The sequence below is a fragment of the Pelodiscus sinensis genome, chromosome 17 (assembly GCF_049634645.1).
Source record: "Pelodiscus sinensis isolate JC-2024 chromosome 17, ASM4963464v1, whole genome shotgun sequence".
NCBI lineage: Eukaryota > Metazoa > Chordata > Testudines > Trionychidae > Pelodiscus > Pelodiscus sinensis.
Window position 1 is genome coordinate 26,198,772 of NC_134727.1, and position 14,152 is coordinate 26,212,923.

The window sequence follows — 14,152 nt, forward strand, 5'->3', positions numbered from 1 at the left end:
CTGCATATTAACAATATTAATTATGAATTGCAACTCTGGCTCATAATCTTGTTCCTCTACAGTATTTTATGCTCAGGGCTGAATATTGTAAACTGTCTTTGAAGTGTAAAGTTTCTTTTTAAAATATGGTTGTAAGCTGATCACATTAAGAGGAGAGATGGTTGGAACTAAAATGTCACACTTGCTCAAGCTGAAATGAGTAGATATCAGTGTTAGTTTTAGTACATGTCCATGATATACCTTTCTTGCAGGTCAAAATTAGTTGAAGTGACCTCTATCCAGCCCAGTATTGCCAATTTTGGAAGGTCCTTGCTAGGTGGCTACTGTTCATCTTACGTACCTGACTTTGTTTTGCAAGGAGTAGGAAATGATGAAAAACTGAGACACTGTTTGGTGTCGGATTTGTCGCATGCTGTGCAGGTAATTAAACCCTATGCAATTAAATGTATCTTTCTCAATAAAAAGAGGCAAATATTTCTGAACTGGCAATCTGCTGGAACTGGAAATATTTATTGTCACAGCTCCATTCGAGTGCCCCCAGTCCCATTTTACTAGTTCATTCTCAATGCTCTGATCTATCTGTTGGTACTCCTGAGTAATATGATTATCTGCTCCTGAGTAATAGTTATCTGCTCCAGATTTTCACTGTGAGATCATATGAAGCCAGTGAAGAAGGATCATGCCTTAAGAGAAAAGAGACATCCATGTTAAAGGGCACAGAAATCATGAAGTCTCTCTTCTTTTAGGTGCAGCAACCACAAATAGAGTGGTTATAGAGTCCGAACTGACATAGAGCCTTTCCCATTCCTGTCTCCCCAACTAACTGCTGGTGTCTTGAGTTTCTGCAGAGCAGAACTTATAGTGGGGAAATTAATATTTAGCACTGGGATCTCTCAGTACTGTTATTTTTTCCTTAGGGCAGGCCTACACTATGGGGTAAAGGCAGCCTAACTTACGCAGTTCCAGCTATGTGAATAACGTAGCTGGGGTCGAAGTGCCTTAGGTCAACTTTATGTGGTGTCTGCACTGTGCTGGACTGATGGGAAAACTCTCCCATGTACTTACCTGTAGCTTCTCATTCCAGTGTATCACTGGAGTCAATGGGAACACGTTCAGCGGTTGATTTAGCGGATCTTCACCAGACCCTCTAAATTGATCTCTGCCCCCCCCCCCCCATGGATGAAGGGGATGAGATAATGGCTCAAGGGTGCAGGCTTAGTGGGGGGAAAAGAGAGACACCCTTTTTCCCCCATACACACTCAAGACACATGTGGAGCAGGATTCTCTGCACTCCAATCTACCTTTCTTTCTGTTCTTTCTCTAGAATGGGCACTCTGTGGAAGTGTTTCTTCCCCAATAATTCCTATCCACGTGATTCAGGGTCTATACTGGGGGGAGGCTGGAGATGGGGCAGGTTGGAGGGAGGAATGAATGGGGTCATTTCCTCCTCCCTCTGGCTCTGTGAAAATTAAGGGAAAAGACATTCCAGGCAAAGACTGCCAGTTGCCATTGAAGGACATGATCTTGTTTCTCTATGCAAATAGTTTATTTCAGTGGGAGTGGGATGAGACCCTAGTGAAGATAAAATACGACTTTTTCTGAGAAAAGTTAATAGGCCTTCTGCCACGATTCCCTTCTGCCACAAAGCCCAGGTATAGTTAGCACCATTTTATATGCAGCAGTTTGGCTACCCATATCTGTGGCAATTTCCCATAGTTTTCTTCCCCTTCCCTGCACATATCCCTATCAAGTTCATGTCACCCACTGAGCTGACCTACACACCTGGGTAGATTTCACCCAGGCTATATTTAGACTGCAAGCCTCTTTCAAAAGAGGCTCTTTCGAAAGATACTTTCGAAAGAACCTCTTTCGAAAGAGAGCGTCTAGACTGAACGTGGAACTTTCGAAAGAGCAAGCCGCTTTTTCGAAAGAAAGCACCCAGTGAGTCTGGATGCTCTCTTTCGAAGAAGCCCTATTTACATTCAAGAACGCCTTCTTTCGAAAGAAGCACTTTCGAAAGAAGGTGTTCTTCCTCGTGAAATGAGGTTTACCGCCGTCGAAAGAAAAGCCACGTTCTTTCGATTTAATTTCGAAAGAACGCGGCTGCAGTCTAGACGCAGGTGAAGTTTTTTCGGAAAAAGGCTACTTTTCCCGAAAAAACCCCTGAGTCTGGACACAGCCCCATTTATAAATAAAGCACAGCTGAACTTTGAGAAACCAGTCCAGTATCTCAAAGTGTCTACAGGTATGAAACAAATGCTTCATTCTTACATTCTACAAAAGAGAGATTTTTTTCCCCCCTGACAAACAGCCACTGAATCAAGAATATCAAAAACTGCCAGGGCAAGATTAGGCAAGATTTTACGCACTGACTTTCAAATAAAACCATGGACCATGTTGATGGTACTCTGAGAAAAGGGATGCTTTTTCAAGCAATTAAGCCACACGTTTGTATGAAAGTTGGTATGAAAAGGGCCAACAAAGTTCTAAATATCCCCTTTTTTAAAAATCTGTTGGAAAGAAATATTTTATAAAGACACCAGTTGAAGGCACTAGAAAAGTCATTGTGCACTTTGTTGTTTACTCCCTCTGCTGGTTTTGCAGCAACACTTAACAAACCTTACTCCCAGAGCTGATGCTGACATAAAGAAAAACTGATTAGTAACAGGAGTGAAATTGACCAGACTATTTAAAGTGTCCAAACCCAGTGAAATACAAAAAACAAATAACCACAGCATACATGGTGAAAAGGAAATTTGATTTGGGACGCTTTTAGTTTTAATAACCTAACGTACTATTATTAATGGTTAAAGCTATTCAGGCTTGTTTTTTCTAAAGTATGATTTTAACCTACGTCCATTTAACTTCAGCTCCATTCAAACAGGATACATCAATATTTATTGAATGTCAAAGGGGAAAATTTGTAGGCACTGAAACATATTCATGCTTGGAAGAAGATATTCGATGCATTAGAGGATAATAAAAAGAAAACTACTTTGGAAAATGTAGGATTTTATCCTTTTAAGACTGAGGTAGTTTTTCTATTATAAAGACACATTTTTAAGGAATTGCAGTATATGTAAAAACACCGTCACTATTCGGGAAGAGATTTTTGGAAAAATTGAGTTGTCTTTTGTTATTTTCAGACTCAAAATATTTATTCTGTCTTTCCTTTTTCTTTTTTCTTTTTTTTTAAGCATCCTGTTTTGGATGAACCAATTGCAGAGGCTGTTTGCATTATCGCAGACATGGATAAATGGACAGTGCAAGTGGCCAGTAGCCAAAGGCGAACTATTGATAATAAACTAGGAAAAGAGGTTTTAGTCTCTAGCCTTGTCTCCAACCTGCTTCATTCCACTCTTCAGCTTTATAAGCATAATTTATCTCCAAATTTTGTAAGTATGGGTGAAGATCTAGCTACAGGGCTAAATGTGTTCTGAGAATATCATTTTAATTAATGTGTTAAAGAAGATGCTGTAAGTTGGTATTTTGCATGCTTCCACATAGCCACAATAGATTATATTGTGCATTGTCTAACTTACATTTGTGCCCACTTGGGACATTCAGTTAAATTTTGTTTTGTAATCAAAATAGCTCTCTTTGGTCCTGATTGGATTGTAACACACTATTCCACTAAAATAGACGAGTCTTGCTAGAGTAAGACCGGGAGATCTGCCCTCTAAGTAAAAAATACTTTTCAAAATAGAAATCTAAACAAAAGTTGGCATTGTCATTCTAGCTGCATGTCTTCCCGTGCTGTTGCCAGGTGCTTTCAAATAAATATTTACCTTGTCATGGCTAACCAAAGAAAATGGCATTGTGGGAACTGAGCTGTTCCTCTTTGGAATTTGGCTGCAGAAGACAGTGGTTCCCAACCTTTTTTATGCCAGCAAAACCCATTCACAAACTTTTGGCAGACTGGTATCATTTTTGTTTTCATATTTGCAAATAATGAATTTGCAGATATGCAAATCAAAGTGTTGCCTGACTGCCTAGCCCCAACCTAGCCCCTTGCTCCCCAGTGCCTAACACCCTTTGAACCCCACCCTAGTCCCTGCCCTTTGACCTTTTAACCTCTGACCCCTATAGCCCATGTCAACACCGTCTTGCCCTGTAACCCCACTACACCCTCATCCAACACCCCTTTGCCCCCACCCCACTCCCACACTCCCCAGAGCGAGGCTGCCCCCTGAGTGAGCTTGCTTGTTACTGCCATGTGGGCAGGGGGAGTAGCCATTGGCAAAGTGTGCACTCCCTTCTTCCCCAAGTGTGTCTTTGGCCCCATGGGTGGGGAGAACGCTTAGACCCAGCCGGGCCGCTATGATCGAGGGGGAATGAGGGAGGGAGATGCCTCCTGATCCACCTCCTCTTGCCTCCGCTTCAGCCCCAGTGTCACCACTGGTGAGAGCAGTCATGCAAGGAGGGGGAGCGGCTGTTGGCAGCATGCACTCCCTACTCCTTCGCGCCCTCTCCCTCCCCAAGCACAGAGGAGGAAGGGAGGGACCTCCTGCTCCACCTCCTCCTGCCACGCCTCAGCCACCATGGCTGCCAGAGCTGAGCTGCTGCGAAGAGCTGGCTTGAGCTCTAGCAGCTGCTGTAGCCCGGCAGCCAGCAGGTCATGGACCAGCCACGGTCTGCGGACCGGTGCTTGGGAACCACTACAGTAGAAGACTGCAAGGTGTTTTGTTTCTGATGTGATTGTTTTCATCTTCTTCTAGTGTGTTATGCACCTGGAAGATCGGCTGCAAGAGCTGTATTTCAAAAGCAAGATGCTGTCTGAATACCTCAAGGGCCAGATGCGAGTTCATGTCAAGGAGCTGGGCATAGTGTTGGGGTATGATCACAATGTTATTGAATAAAGTTTCCATATGTGTTTCCTCCACCCAAATCCTCTCCACACCTAGCAGGGTTGTCACGGGTAGTGGCATGGCCTCAGGGTCTGCACTAGTGGATCCTCATACAGGATCAGCACCAACATGCCCTCTAATCTTTTCCATCCATGTGCAGAATAAATTTTTTCATGTGCACTAAGACACATGCACATGTGTATCCTTTAGTTTGACATGAGTTTCCCAGATCTGGGGCTGTGTCCATATCCTCTTAAGATCTCTCTCCATCCTCCATCTCCTGCCCCACTGGACTCACCACTCCACAGTTCATCAGAACCATTCTTTAGGCGGCCACTCCTTGTTTAACAACACAAGATACCTGATTCCTCCAAGGTGACGTTCCCCACATGGCAGAGGGCCCAGAGGAGACCCACCGTAAGCCACATAGCACCCCTCAGTGGGAATGGGGCACAAGCAGAAAGGCCATTTCAGAAATCCTGGGAAGGCAGTCACCTCACCAGCACTGAAGGGGGGTGGAGAGTGAGGAAGGGTGGGTGGGTGGGTGGCAGGGGGAGTGACAGCAGATGCTGGCCACCCTGCATGTGGGGGGTGGGGGAGAAGCAGTAGCCAACAGCCCCACATGCTGAAACGGTCCCCCCGGTATCTCACTTAATCAGCTAACCAGTTAATTGATTAGCCAGGGTTTTCCATCCCTAGAATGAATTCCACTCCCTCCTTTGCTCCCAACTTGTACTGCGTTGCCCACATGACGCTCCTTTACTCAGGCTGTCTGTGCCCAGTGGGTAGAATGAATTCCCCCAGACAGTGTATTCCGTTGCCAGAGCTGCTAGTTCAGTGATGGAGAGAGCAGACAGGAATGGATCCCCAGTCTCCTGCATGACAATGAAGTTCTGTCAGTGACTCACCAGGCGGATCAGGAATACATTTTGCTGTCTGTTCAAAAAAGAACTGATTGTTCAGAATCACAGAAATGGTGTTGCCTTTACTTCAGAAATGCAACCGTTTGAATTTTACATTAAGAATGACTTGAAGTTGAAAGCTTTATCAATTAAAATATACTGCTCTTCTTGAATAGTCCAAGTGCAACGATCTTAGCGTGGCATGGATAATATAGCAGTTGATGCACACATACCGCACAGCTACATTTTGGGTTAAATGTAGTGTTTCTCCCTTTTTCCTTTTAGGATTGAATCCAGTGACCTCCCTTTACTGGCGGCTGTAGCAAGCACTCACTCTCCTTATGTTGCCCAGATATTACTTTAAAATGCTGAAGGGCATAGAGATTAAATTTTTTTCCTGGCAATGAAATGGAAGACAAGGAGACAGACATGAAACACGCTTGTCCCGGTTCCTTTTCGCTGGAGGCAGCTGAACTGCACAGCTTGCTGAGCTGACTGGGTCTCCGTCACTGACTGCATATAATACAAACAATTGGAGAGCTCTTTTATTTTTTTCTCTCTCTCATTTGGCCATTCATAAAAAAAGAATTTAAACGCCAATGGTAATTGAAAAGCCTAAAGTTTGAGGCTGCTGAAGAAAATCCAAGATTTTGGAAAAAGCGGAAGGATTGCAAATGTGTTTGGCCATTTCTGCAAGGAGGCTAATTATGTACAATGAAAACCAGGGAATGCAAGGAAGAACTGCTTTGTAATACTGTACAGTGCTTTTGCTGATTTTGTAAATTTTAACAGGAGAAGGAAGCAACTTTCTTGGGACTGGCTTATACCTATTAGGAGTGTGTTAAGATCTTAACTCTCAAACTGCAGTGATTTGTAACAACTTCTACTTTTTCACTAAATAGTCAAATTGTGGATATTTCTCAAAGGACAAAGGATTTTTGTAAACAGCTTACTAATGACACACAGCTAAAAAATGTATTTATAATCTTTTTCCAAGGGAGTGGGATGGAGGGAGGTGGAGCCAGCAAACAAATCGGCAAACGTGACTGTGTTTCCCTTTCTTGGGTTGGTGTTGTAACAGGTATTCAGTTGTTACAATGTTTAAATGTCTCTTTATAGTAAATGATACTTTTGTTTTATGACTTGCAAAAATAGAAGAAATGCAATTTTGAAACAAAGGCTAAAGAGAGAATGTTGATTTACATTTCCCTATAATATCCCAAAAATGCCATGCTAATACCTCTAATATTTTTACAGACTATAATATTCTGGCAGTACATTGTTTTTCAGTCAGTGAGTGATCTAGAAATTACTTGTACCAAAGCACTAGGGGAGAAAAAAAGACAACCTTAATTGCTCAGGTAACTAATTGCTATATTTTAAAAAAAATTAGCTCCACAAACGTGGATGCGTAATTATGCCCTTGCATAGAAATATCAAATTTATTTTTAGACAAAATATTCCCTTGATGCAAATTGCTGTAATCCCTTTTCTACTGTTTTGTGTAGCTACCAGCAGGAAATGCTGTTTATTCCATTCTCAGAATTATTCACTCATCATTGTTTTGCCATCATGTATACAGTAGTGGTAAAAATAGCTGATGTGGAACCAATCTGCTGTAAGTAATGTAAATGTACAGTAGGTAGGTGATTATGATTCAGAAGGCTCTACTACCTCAGTTTAACTGGACACCGCATTATATGCTTCTCTTTGCTTACTTGTCTTAGTGGCCAATTCATGTAGCTAATTATAGTTGTTTTCATTGATCATTTTCAGAATATTGAAGTTCAGACTATCCATAATAATAATGAAAGATACTCGTTCACTAAATTATATTTACCTTTCTACAGTATCACATTATTGAAAAGAGGCTTACAGAAAGAATGAAGCATGCTTTTTGTTGTGGCTTGTAGACATTTTAAAAACAGATTTCCCCAGTCTATCAAACTTGAAAATAGTGGGTGAAAGTCCAGCCCTACTGACATAAATAGCAAAACTTTCACTGGCTTCAGGGGGGTCAGGATTTCATCCAGTGTGTTTTGGTGGTAATATTAAAAATAATAACTCCATTGCCACAAGAATCCGTATGAACAGACTTGCACCTGCATCATCATCTTTGTAGGATTGAAGTCTAATTAGGTAAGTAAGCCCCACTTTAACATGGGCAGTGTGTTCTGAAACTGTCTGCTTACAAAATCCAATGCTGACTGCTGCAGGAGAACACTTTCCTATTTAATATGTAGTCTGAAGATTTTTAATTTGTCACTGTTTGCTTTTTAAATGACCTCTTTTTAGCACATGGTTATAGTACATCTGGTTTTGAAACAAAGACAACAAGGCTACATCTACACTGGCAGCTTCTTGCACAAGAACAGCCGTTCTTACGCAAAAACTTGCCTGCTGTCTACACTGCATGCGTGTTCTTGCGCAAGTAAATTTACAGTATAGTGTGTAAAACAGGGCTTCTTCCGGAAGGGTTATTCCTCTCCCCATAAGGAATAAGCCCTCTTGCGCAAGAGCTCTTCCACAAGAGGGCAGTGAAGACAGGCAACATGAATTTCTTGTGCAAGACACTCCTATGGTTAAAATGGCCATCAGAGCTTTCTTGCGCAGGAGAGCATACACACTGCCATGGATGCTCTTGCGCAAAAGCACATCTTTTGTGCAAAACTCATGCCAGTGTAGATGCACTTTTGTGGAAGACTTTTTGCGCAATAACTCTTCCACAAAACAGTTCTTACGCAAGTAGCTGCCAGTGTAGACGTAGCCCAAATGTTTAAGGGCCTGATTCTACAAATACACATCAGTAATGTAGGATTGGGCTCTAAAATATGAATTTTAAACTATTTTTGCTAGAATACAGTATGGAATTATGCATTACGTAATTATCATTACAGTTCTGAACATTGTACATATTTGTGGTTACTATAACGTGATTGCATTAGTGCTACAACACTTGGTACTACAATGTATTGAGCACTGTGGTCCTAATCTATCACAGCATTTAAACACATACTTAACTTTTAAGTATGTGCTAGTCCCATGGACTTCAGTGATTTGCAGAATCAACACCATGCTCAGCACCTTATAGGACCGAGTCCCTAATGAATTATTACAGGAAAATATTATGTTCTCTTCTGGTCACTCACCACTAAGAAAACTTTGGGCTTTATTTTGAAATTGGGGTTGACTCTCAGGGAGAGTCTATACTGCACCATAGCTCGAAATAAGATACACAACTTGAGCTACGCAAATTCAGTATCTTATTTCCATCTTATTTTGAAATAGCTTATTCCATAATTTTGAAATAACCCACTATTCCAAAATGTCCCTTACTCCTCATGGAATTAGGTTTACAGGGATGTCGGAATAGCGAGCCCGTTATATTTTGAAATACCGGGCTTGCTTTGAAGACGTGGGATAGCTATTTCGGGATACTCTGGTATCTCAAAATAGCGTTGCAGTGTAGACGTAGCCTAAGAAACACATGGCCTCTGCCAACATGAAATTGAGAGAGGAAAAAATTGTCATTAAGATGAGTCATTTTCAGTTTTCTTTTGCCTAACACAACTCTGTCAGATTGTTTTAATGCTATAATTTGTTCAGTCAGTCCTAGACAAACTGGCCACCCTGCCAGCACTGTGGATATAGGTCATTAAAGCTAACTCCCCCTGTGAGAAGAATGCCTAAGCTCTGGGTCTAAAATGTAAGGACACTCTTCCTAACCATATTGGCATTGTGATAAATATGCAAATTCAACTTTAGGATGATGAGGAGTATTTCTATAATTTATCTTTTATGGTACATGAAAAATGTGGTACATTCGCCTCTCTGTCAAATAATTTTTAAAAAGGGATCTTTAACAACACTATAGTGTTGACTTCTAAAATGTATCACACCTTTTTTTGTATAGAAGACTAATCTGTGTGATATTTTTCTTCAGTATTCCCATCATCTATTAATATGTCTTAATTTTTAAGTGAAAAACATTAAGTGTACTAAACGTATATACTAGCAAATTTATTTTGTTGCAATTGGCAAACACTGGCCTGCTGGGGAAAACAACAACAACAATAATAATAAAGCAGATAAGGATTTTATATCTTGCATACATTTTCCCTGTTAGTTATAACAGATGTTTTACGACAATTTTTTTGCTTTCTCTAAATTATTTAGATGGTGGTATGTGTAAAATGCTGGGTAAAATGTACATATTTGTTACCTCTTTTTGTATATATTTCCCAAGATGTGCACTTGTATTATAATAACCATTCCCAATTTTAGGGGAAATTTGTGCAATAAATACAATATTTCAGTTTACTTGCTTGTGGAACTCTTTTGTTTGTATTGTTTTTTACTTGTGGAAATGAAAATACAAATCCCATTGACCACAGGTTTGAAACTTGGGTGCCTGATATCAGATACGTGAAACTTGGGTGCCTGATATCAGATACCCTTCTTTGCAACCTAATTAAATGTGATGATTATCACAGGTGGGAAGAACACTTAGGGTATGTCTACACAGCAAAGTTATTTCGAAATTACAGCCATTATTTCAAAATAACTTCACTAGCATCTAAACAGCCAAACCGCTATTTCGAAGTTAATTCAAAATAGCAGAGCACTTATTTTGAATTTGGTAAACCTCATTCCACGAGGAATAATGCCAAATTCAAAATAGCTATTTCAAAATAAGTGCCGTGTAGACACTTATATCGAAATGGGGGGGTCTCCAGCCTTCCCAGGGTGCCCTGGTGGCTACTCCAGCCTCAACCAAGAACACTCCTCTCCCTCCTCCATCCCCGGAGCTCTTAAAAGGGTTAACTCTGGCCACAGTGCCTGTGCCAGCTCCAAGCCTGCCAGCCCAGAGCCAGCAGTCATTGACCCTGACGCCGTGGCCCCAAAACGAGCCAGTAAGCCACTGGCAGCCAGCCCTCCACCGCTCCCCAGGAGCAGTCTGCCAGCTTCCAGGAGCCTGACAGGGGCCGGAAAGGCAGGCGCCTTCCTGGTCTAGGGTGGAGATCATGGACCTTTTTCAGGTTTGCAGGGGATACCCCCCAATGTCCATGATCTCCGCACTAGATGGAGGAATGCAGCCAGGCTTGCAGCAACGCATCCATGAGAAGCACCAGAGTGCCCAGGGGCAGCTCTGGCTCCATGTTGCAGAGTGCTGTGGTGTCCCTAGTGAGGGTAACTAGAGCACGCAGAGACAAAATGCTTTGCTATTCCTCATCGAGGTAGGCAAGCAAGCAGGGAAGGCTGAGAACCAGCTGTCCGGGGGGAGTGGGGGAGGGGTCCCTTTAAGCACAAAGTAACTCCTGACCTGATGGACTTGGTTCCGGCTGGCCTTAAATGCGATTCAGCATCCACTCAGTGTGGATGTGCTATTTCGAAATAGCAAAACGCTATTTCAAAATGCATTGTGTGTAAATGCGTTATTTCAAAATAACTTATTTCAAATTACCTATTTCAAAATAAGATATTTCGAAATAACACTGTAATGTAGACATACCCTTAGTTCCATGCCTGATTTGTATTTAGGTATCTAATATTATGTCTGTAAGTTTAAAAATGTTGGCCTTAATTTGTATCTGTATTCATCAGTCTAAAGCCATGTGCAGCCTATTAGAGTTCTATGTGTGAATTGCCAGATTCCACTGGTTTCCATCCACATATTTTCTTTTTCCTTCCGGTATTACTAAAGTGATAAGCTTGTAGAGCAAGAACACATGGAGTGAGGTGCATGCTGATTGCACCCAACATTGACTGTGAGAGCTGTGCTCCCGTTTCATCCAATCAAAGTGCTGCTATGGTTCAATCGGCTCACCTCACAAATTCTATGTACACAAGTGCAGTCAGCAAAACTACCCTATCCCAGGAGACCTTCTTGGTTACCACAATCTTGCGGCCCACCGAGATGGAGGGCCATTCATGTGATGGCCCACTAACTAGCCTCAGGTTTGCATCATTGGTCTAAAGAATTAAATTAAGATAATTCCATAAGAAAGCTGGCCTGATTATTCTTGTTTGGAGTGTTGGTAGAGACAGGTTGGTCCCAGGATATCAGAGAGAGAAGCTGGGTGAAGTAATATCTTCTATGGGATTGTTACAGTTTCATGCTTCCGGGACCTCAGAGGCACCGTTGTCCTGTAAGCGCCTGCTCAGTCCAGTCTCACCAGTCTTTAAGGTCCAGGGTAATTAAGGCTCTTCGGGGGGCAGGGGAGTAGGGAGGTCTCGGCCCACCCTCTCTCCAGGCCTCAGCCCAGGACCCTGAGGACAAGAAGCCTACCTTCTTGTCCGGCCGGTGGGAGTGCCACAACTCACCAGCCCTCAGGCACCAACGCTGCCCTGTCCCGGGCTGCTTCCTACCCTCCTGCCACATCCTGCATCCGTCCCTTGCTCCGTCTGCCTCCTGAGACGGCTCCTCTCCCAGTGGGTTCGCGGTGGCTGGAGTTCTCCCCTCTTCCGCGGCCCCCGTGGTTCCTTGCCCCTCCCTGCGGGGCTTCCTCTGTCCTTCTGCCACCTTTTTAAAGGTGGTGCCGACACTCCAGCATGCTGGCACCTGTGCTCTCCTCTCCGCTGCAGCGGGCGCTACCGCACAGGTGCCCGCAGTGGCCGCCAAACACTCCAGGCACCATCGGGTGCCTGCTGTGGTGCCCATACAAAGCACTGCAGTAGTACAGGCTGGGAGGCGGGGCCACTATTGGCTCTGGGAGCCTCATCGATTCCAGCCACTCCCCTCACCCCAGCCAGGCTTCTGCGCAATCACAGGTCCCAGCGCCGGTGGCAGTTCCGCCTCCCAACCTGGGAGTCCCAGCTGGTAGGCGGGGCCACGATCGCCGCTCTGGGCACTTCAGAAGCCTACCCGGGGTGGGGGGAGTGGCTGGAACTCCCCACCTGGTAGCGCTCTGGACTCCCAGCTACGCCCCCCACCCCGGCTAGGCTTCTGAAGCACCCAGAGCGGCGATCGCAGCCCTGCCTCCCAGCTGGGACTCCCAGGCTGGGAGACGGAGCTGCCATCGGCGCTGGGAGCCTGTGATTGCGCAGACGCCTGGGAGGGCGGGGTGAGTGGCTGGGAGTCCCAGCCACTCCCCCTGCCCCCGCCAGGCTTCTGCACAATCACAGGCTCCTAGCACCGATTGTGGCCCCGCCTTCCAGCCGCTCGCTCCGCCCACGCCAAGCTTCCGTCCGGTGCACAGCCAGAAAAATCAGAGAATACCAGACATTGCCCATGTCCAGTAGTCTCTGTTTTTTTTTACCGGACAAAGAGCACAAATACCGGACTGTCCGGTAGAATACCAGACACCTGGCAACCCTACGAGGCAAATGGGAGGGTAGTAAACACACAATAGCACAGCATAGAACTAACCAGGAGAGACTGCACCAGTGAGGGCGCAGGAACATTCAGTACCAATGAATGCAAAGTCCTACATCCTCTAAGAGGAAATTAACAGCACAGAAACAAAATGGAGAGGGGAGAGCTGTAACCATATAGCCACATTTTAAAGTTAATTGGCTTCTCCCTCTGGTCTCTTTAACTCTTTATTTCTTTCATGTAACTCAGTCTGTTGCTCAAGCTAACTGTGGATTTGGGACTGGAAATGGAGGTTGTTCAAGAAAGGATTTCCCTTAAGAAGACCCCAGTCTGATCAGAATTAAAGAACAGTGGACATGCACAGTGGAAACACTGTGAAGAAAACGAATCTATTTTAGAGCAAAAATCAGAAAAATTTTTGCTGGGATTTTGAATTGCACAGGCCAGGGCCTGCACTGTAAGAGTATGGCTACATCACAGCACTAATTCGAACTAACTAAATTCGAATTAGTTAATTCGAACTAAGCTAATTCGAACTAGTGCATCTAGACCTAAAAACTAATTCTAATTAGCGTTTTGCTAATTCGGACTAGCATGTCCACATTGAGTCGACCCTGAACCGAAGTTAAGGCTGGCTGGAACCAGTGCCAACAGGGCATCAGGTTAGGACTTAGAGCTTGGAGCTGCTGCCTCAGGCTAGCCAAGGGCTGTGCTTAAAGGGACCCGACTTCCACCCCGGACAGACAGTTCCCAGGGTTCCCCACTTGCTTGTCTACCTCGATGAGGGACAGCAAAGCAGTCCTGTCTTGGAGTGCCCTGAGTGCCCGTACTCGGCACATCACAGCACTCAGCCATCAGCCTGGCTGCCATCCGAGGAGGTCAATCGGGGGACTGTCAGGATCCAGAAGGCCCTGCAGGAGAGCTTCCACCCCGAGGAGCCTGCAGAGCCACCCCAGTCCTCCCCATCGGGGGCTCGTGCCCCATTCCTCCCTCATCTCCTTCCACTTACCCCTCCCTAGCCCCCCTTCCTGATGTAAAAAATAAAGGACACGTGTGTTCAAAAATAGAAACTCTATTTAACAAAACTG

The 14,152-nt window shown here is 44.1% G+C and overlaps 1 protein-coding gene and 1 long non-coding RNA gene across 5 annotated transcripts in view; one reads left to right on the top strand and one right to left on the bottom strand.

The window, feature by feature from the left end:
* The window catches only part of FNIP1 (folliculin interacting protein 1), a 99,538-nt gene extending 89,469 nt beyond the window's left edge, over positions 1 to 10,069 (top strand). For 3 of the 4 annotated variants that reach the window (XM_006116070.4, XM_006116071.4, XM_006116073.4), the window contains 4 exons: positions 252 to 420; positions 3,198 to 3,395; positions 4,719 to 4,834; positions 6,035 to 10,069. In XM_006116070.4, the coding sequence (XP_006116132.1) occupies positions 252 to 420; positions 3,198 to 3,395; positions 4,719 to 4,834; positions 6,035 to 6,113 (562 nt within the window). In that variant the 3' untranslated portion in view covers positions 6,114 to 10,069. Of the gene's footprint in view, positions 1 to 251; positions 421 to 2,870; positions 3,033 to 3,197; positions 3,396 to 4,718; positions 4,835 to 6,034 lie in introns of those variants that run through there. The other variant, XR_003087990.2, reaches the window with a different exon arrangement.
* LOC142818731 (uncharacterized) overlaps positions 4,834 to 14,152 on the bottom strand; it is a 37,208-nt gene continuing 27,889 nt past the window's right edge. The window contains exon 3 of the long non-coding RNA XR_012896356.1: positions 4,834 to 5,783. This is a non-coding gene — a long non-coding RNA (uncharacterized LOC142818731). The remainder of the gene's footprint in view (positions 5,784 to 14,152) is intronic.